Raw genomic sequence first — 6000 nt, forward strand, 5'->3', positions numbered from 1 at the left:
GAGGCTGTGTTACAGCTGTACTGACTCCTTATCGCACTGTGAGGAGGCTGTGTTATAGCGGTACTGACTCCTTATCGCACTGTGAGGAGGCTGTGTTATAGCGGTACTGACTCCTTATCGCACTGTGAGGAGGCTGTGTTACAGCTGTACTGACTCCTTATCGCACTGTGAGGAGGCTGTGTTACAGCTGTACTGACTTTTTAAACAATATAAAACCATTTTATTAACTGAGTAGCTAAATCTAGCTGAACCACAGATCTGACCTGTGCTCATGTATCTCTCTGTAGTTAACATCTCATTCACAGGAGCTTGTTAGGGAGCAGCTTGACATAATTTAAGGCTAACGCTAATAAACAAGTTTGAAATAAAACGTGTTCGACAAAGAAATCTGTTAGATCCCTGAACGTGACGTTTTATATTAAATGTTTGTTTGACATTTATCGGATAGAGTCTTGGATGTCCGAACCTTGTACCTGTCAGTACGATTCCAGACACAGGGCAAAGATTTAGTTCTTTCCGTTTTTTTCTCTCACATGTTCACTGGTATTTCTATGTGAAAGAAGAGTTAAACGGCATAGGATTTTATATATAACCACAGAGTTTAGGTGAGGAAATAGATCCTGTTAGATTGAGTGTTTAAACAATAAATAGCATTGACATTTATTTTGGTTGTAGCCTCAGTTTCCTCTGTGAACACTACATTTGTTGTTACAAAGGATAAACCAACCTGAAGATCAGAGAGCTGTCTGTGGGAGAAAATTAAGACATTTTGAAGCTGAGAAAAGAAAGAAAATCAATCATAGCACAACCATTGGGGAAACCTGATCCAAAACACACTGACTTTTTCCCTTGATTGAAGTCATTTGTTGAGTTGGCAATCACCAGACCTTAACCACATTGACGGGCATTTCAGAAACCGCCTTCACCCCAAAAACATTCCCACCTGAAAGAGGCTGCAGTACAAGCCTGGAAATGCTTCTATGGTCCTATGGTTTATGGTTTAGTTTAACTTCATTATCAAATGATTTAATTATTTAGTTTAAATAAATGCTGTAATTCCAAATCTCTTGTCCCAGTGTTTGATCTCAAACCCTAATGTGTTGATGTATAAAACAAACAGATGAATTGTTCTTGCTGTTCACAGACCCATAAACCAAACTTGTGAATGTGTGTAGTGTGCATTGAGAGTGTGCAGAGAAAATACTGAACTGTGTAGCACTTTACATCTTCAATAACTCAGGTCTAGTTATAGTTTGGTCTATTTAGGTCTGTGGTCTGTACTGTGTGCTGTCTGTACTGTGTGTGTGTGTTTGTGTGTGTGTGTGCTGTTTTCTGTACTGTATGTGTGTGTGTGCTGTTTTCTGTACTGTGTGTGTGTGCTGTTTTCTGTACTGTGTGTGTGTGTGCTGTTGACTGTAATCTCGCTGTGGGTGCTGTGTCTGTACTCTGTGGGTGCTGTGTCTGTACTCTGTGGGTGCTGTCTGTACTCTGTGTGGGTGCTGTGTCTGTACTCTGTGGGTGCTGTGTCTGTACTCTGTGGGTGCTGTGTCTGTACTCTGTGGGTGCTGTGTCTGTACTCTGTGGGTGCTGTGTCAGTACTCTGTGTGTGCGCTGTGTCAGTACTCTGTGTGTGTGCTGTGTCTGTACTCTGTGTGGGTGCTGTGTCTGTACTCTGTGGGTGCTGTCTGTACTCTGTGGGTGCTGTCTGTACTCTGTGGGTGCTGTGTCTGTACTCTGTGGGTGCTGTGTCTGTACTCTGTGGGTGCTGTGTCTGTACTCTGTGGGTGCTGTCTGTACTCTGTGGGTGCTGTGTCTGTACTCTGTGTGGGTGCTGTCTGTACTCTGTGGGTGCTGTGTCTGTACTCTGTGGGTGCTGTCTGTACTCTGTGGGTGCTGTGTCTGTACTCTGTGGGTGCTGTGTCTGTACTCTGTGGGTGCTGTGTCTGTACTCTGTGGGTGCTGTGTCTGTACTCTGTGGGTGCTGTGTCTGTACTCTGTGGGTGCTGTGTCTGTACTCTGTGGGTGCTGTGTCTGTACTCTGTGGGTGCTGTGTCTGTACTCTGTGGGTGCTGTGTCAGTACTCTGTGTGTGCGCTGTGTCAGTACTCTGTGTGTGTGCTGTGTCTGTACTCTGTGTGTGTGCTGTGTCTGTACTCTGTGGGTGCTGTGTCAGTACTCTGTGTGTGCGCTGTGTCTGTACTCTGTGTGTGTGCTGTGTCTGTACTCTGTGTGGGTGCTGTGTCTGTACTCTGTGGGTGCTGTCTGTACTCTGTGGGTGCTGTCTGTACTCTGTGGGTGCTGTGTCTGTACTCTGTGGGTGCTGTGTCAGTACTCTGTGGGTGCTGTGTCTGTACTCTGTGGGTGCTGTCTGTACTCTGTGGGTGCTGTGTCTGTACTCTGTGTGGGTGCTGTCTGTACTCTGTGTGGGTGCTGTGTCTGTACTCTGTGGGTGCTGTGTCTGTACTCTGTGGGTGCTGTGTCTGTACTCTGTGGGTGCTGTGTCTGTACTCTGTGGGTGCTGTCTGTACTCTGTGGGTGCTGTGTCTGTACTCTGTGTGGGTGCTGTCTGTACTCTGTGGGTGCTGTGTCTGTACTCTGTGGGTGCTGTCTGTACTCTGTGGGTGCTGTGTCTGTACTCTGTGGGTGCTGTGTCTGTACTCTGTGGGTGCTGTGTCTGTACTCTGTGGGTGCTGTGTCTGTACTCTGTGGGTGCTGTGTCTGTACTCTGTGGGTGCTGTGTCTGTACTCTGTGGGTGCTGTGTCTGTACTCTGTGGGTGCTGTGTCAGTACTCTGTGTGTGCGCTGTGTCAGTACTCTGTGTGTGTGCTGTGTCTGTACTCTGTGTGTGTGCTGTGTCTGTACTCTGTGGGTGCTGTGTCAGTACTCTGTGGGTGCGCTGTATCAGTACTCTGTGTGTGTGCTGTGTCTGTACTCTGTGTGTGTGCTGTGTCTGTACTCTGTGGGTGCTGTCTGTACTCTGTGTGGGTGCTGTCTGTACTCTGTGGGTGCTGTGTCTGTACTCTGTGTGTGTGCTGTGTCTGTACTCCGTGGGTGCTGTGTCTGTACTCTGTGGGTGCTGTCTGTACTCTGTGGGTGCTGTCTGTACTCTGTGTGGGTGCTGTCTGTACTCTGTGTGGGTGCTGTGTCTGTACTCTGTGTGTGCTGTCTGTACTCTGTGTGGGTTCTGTCTGTACTCTGTGGGTGCTGTGTCTGTACTCTGTGTGGGTTCTGTGTCTGTACTCTGTGGGTGCTGTGTCTGTACTCTGTGTGGGTGCTGTGTCTGTACTCTGTGTGGGTGCTGTGTCTGTACTCTGTGTGGGTGCTGTGTCTGTACTCTGTGTGGGTGCTGTGTCTGTACTCTGTGTGGGTGCTGTGTCTGTACTCTGTGGGTGCTGTGTCTGTACTCTGTGTGGGTTCTGTCTGTACTCTGTGGGTGCTGTGTCTGTACTCTGTGTGGGTTCTGTCTGTACTCTGTGTGGGTTCTGTCTGTACTCTGTGGGTGCTGTGTCTGTACTCTGTGGGTGCTGTGTCTGTACTTTGTGTGTGCTGTGTCTGTACTCTGTGTTCTTAAGCATTGTCACACTATCACTACTCAATATTTTTTGTTTTGCTTTCTAATCTAGGTGGTTCATGAAAGTGATAATGTAGTGTTCTGTCTGGAGTGCGCTCTTCGCTACATTCAGAAGCGCAGGTCCCCTCGAGGTCTGAAAATGATGTTTCGTTACACTGAGGTATGTATTTTGGTATAAAATACTGTACTTTTGTTAATACAGAATGCATATGAATTGTATTGATTTGTAATGAATTGACTGATAGCTCACTGATATACAGCACCATACACCGATACATCATCCAGTTGTTGATGATGTGGTGGTGGTGATCACATTTATGAATTTCACATGTGCATTTCTCTATTCCTGATGTAAAAACATACTTAAAGCAGTGAAAGTTGGGCTAAAATAGAATTCTTTAATAGTAACTGGATTAATGAAAATGATATATTGATGGAAAGAGTGAGTTTAGGGGAGGACAAATCATAAAGCCATTAGTTATCCCATCAGCAAGTAAACACTGTAGTGAGCTGCCCGGTCTCATGTCTTAGTTAATGGCTAATTTAGAGGCTAAGTAAGAACCAAAGGAAGGCTCAAAGTGTTGATTTTGTACAGCCACAGTCCTCATCCTGTCCTGAGTAATGTTGTCATTGACAGGCTAACAGTGCTGCATGACAGTTTTGATGGTTCAAAATACTGAGGTATTTTGCTCGGGTTCACCACGGTGTCCACATCCTTTAGTGCTGCCTAAATGTGTGCATTGTTTAAACTAGTAAAAAGGGAAGAGAACAGAAAGCCTTTATTATGACACATGCTCATTACAGTGATCATATTTTTTAGCACAGCTTATTAGAAGGTTGTGGTAGAGCACATGGTTGGCCATGAGACGGTGTCCCTGGAGCAGAGATGTTAGGGGTCTTGCTTAAGAGCTCGAAAGTGGAAGCAGCAGTCAGGGAGTCAGGCAAACTATTAGTGTCTCACTCAGTCATGAAACATGAAGCAATCGGAATGTGTTACATTACTTACATATCTGATATTAATTGCTTTGTAAAAAAGTCAGTAGGGCATTTTTTTGTTCCTTTGGCTGATAGATAAAGATGAAGTGCCTTCTTAAAGCCAAATAAGAATTATAAGCAAATAGCTTAGACTTGCAGACTTGTTCCATGCACCTGGGTTAGTGAGCTGTCCTCTCCTGGTTTATGATGCATTGAAAAATGCATTTCAGAATAAGAGTGGTGTACTTACATCACATCGAGCTTAATGTGAAATACACTTTCTCTTGTACTGCAGGAGCAACTCAGCAGTTTGGCAAATCGGGTGTGCGGGAAAACATCTGAAAGGGCTGGCGAGAAGCGGAAAGCGGCTAATCCCAGTACGGTACCAGCAAAAAGAAGTCCCCGAAACAAAAGTCCAAACCAGGCCTCGCTCTTACGCTCTGCCTCGAAAAACACCAAACTCTCTTGACCAAACTGTTAAACCATTCCCTCGTTCCTGACGTCACAGTTTGTGCTGGCTCTCCAGTTCACTCCAGTTCCATTTCACTTGGCATGTCCCTACTGCGTCATGGTGGAAAAATACTAAAGACAGTTAAAAGTGTTACATGATGTTCTGAGGCACTTTTATACTAGGGAAAAGAAGGAAGCATTAAAATGAATTGAATGTATGGGATGTAAACACACACATACACAGACACTAAGTAGTAAGGAACATGGTCATTAGGGACATCTGAGTGAGACCGAGGATCCGATCACACACACAGATCTTTTTGCACTAGTAATGAGATTGCAGTTTTTTTTTTTTTTTTGATGTTTTTTTTTTTTAGAATATTTTTGACTTGTTTCAGCGTTCAATTTAAATATAAATATACATAAATATGAATATATCCTATTACTGTACCATTTGTGTTGAACTGGTGCTGTAGTGTCAAATCTTCCATAAAGCCTTCCGGGCTGTTTCTCTTGCGCTCACCAATGTGGATAGTTTTATTTAAGGTTAAAGACCAACATGTACGAACAAGCCCCCTTTAATGTCAGATACAATAAACAATACTTATTACTTAGCAGCCTGAAATACTGAGATATAAATAGATATCACTTTTTCCCCTCCCTGTGGTATATGAAGGTGTGTGATTCTGATCTTGTTAGTAGATTTTTTTTTTTTTTTTACTGCACATTTTTTGCCAGGCAACTCAAAAGGCCACGCTAATGCATTTGGACTCATTTTCAAAGCACATTTTGAGGCCTTTTTCCAAACAAAATTCAATCTGATATAAGCTACTTTGATAATAGCTGTATTAAAAAGTGATGCCTAGAGCAGTCTGTACCTATATTTTAAGCGATTAGAGCTGTCAAAATAGTTAAGAAGCACTTTCCCTTTTCACCATTAAGTCCTCTGGTTCAGCCTTTGTGATCGGTGATTAGTGTCTAAACACCCCACCCCACCCCCACCCC

General features: G+C 44.3%; 1 protein-coding gene across 3 annotated transcripts in view; it reads left to right on the top strand.

The window, feature by feature from the left end:
• The window catches only part of jarid2a (jumonji, AT rich interactive domain 2a), a 50427-nt gene extending 44427 nt beyond the window's left edge, over positions 1 to 6000 (top strand). For all 3 annotated transcript variants that reach the window (XM_047811201.1, XM_047811202.1, XM_027154108.2), the window contains exons 17-18: positions 3623 to 3730; positions 4841 to 6000. In XM_047811201.1, coding sequence (XP_047667157.1) covers positions 3623 to 3730; positions 4841 to 5014 — 282 coding nt within the window. In that variant the 3' untranslated portion in view covers positions 5015 to 6000. The remainder of the gene's footprint in view (positions 1 to 3622; positions 3731 to 4840) is intronic.

Source organism: Tachysurus fulvidraco, chromosome 3 (assembly GCF_022655615.1).
Source record: "Tachysurus fulvidraco isolate hzauxx_2018 chromosome 3, HZAU_PFXX_2.0, whole genome shotgun sequence".
Lineage (NCBI taxonomy): Eukaryota > Metazoa > Chordata > Actinopteri > Siluriformes > Bagridae > Tachysurus > Tachysurus fulvidraco.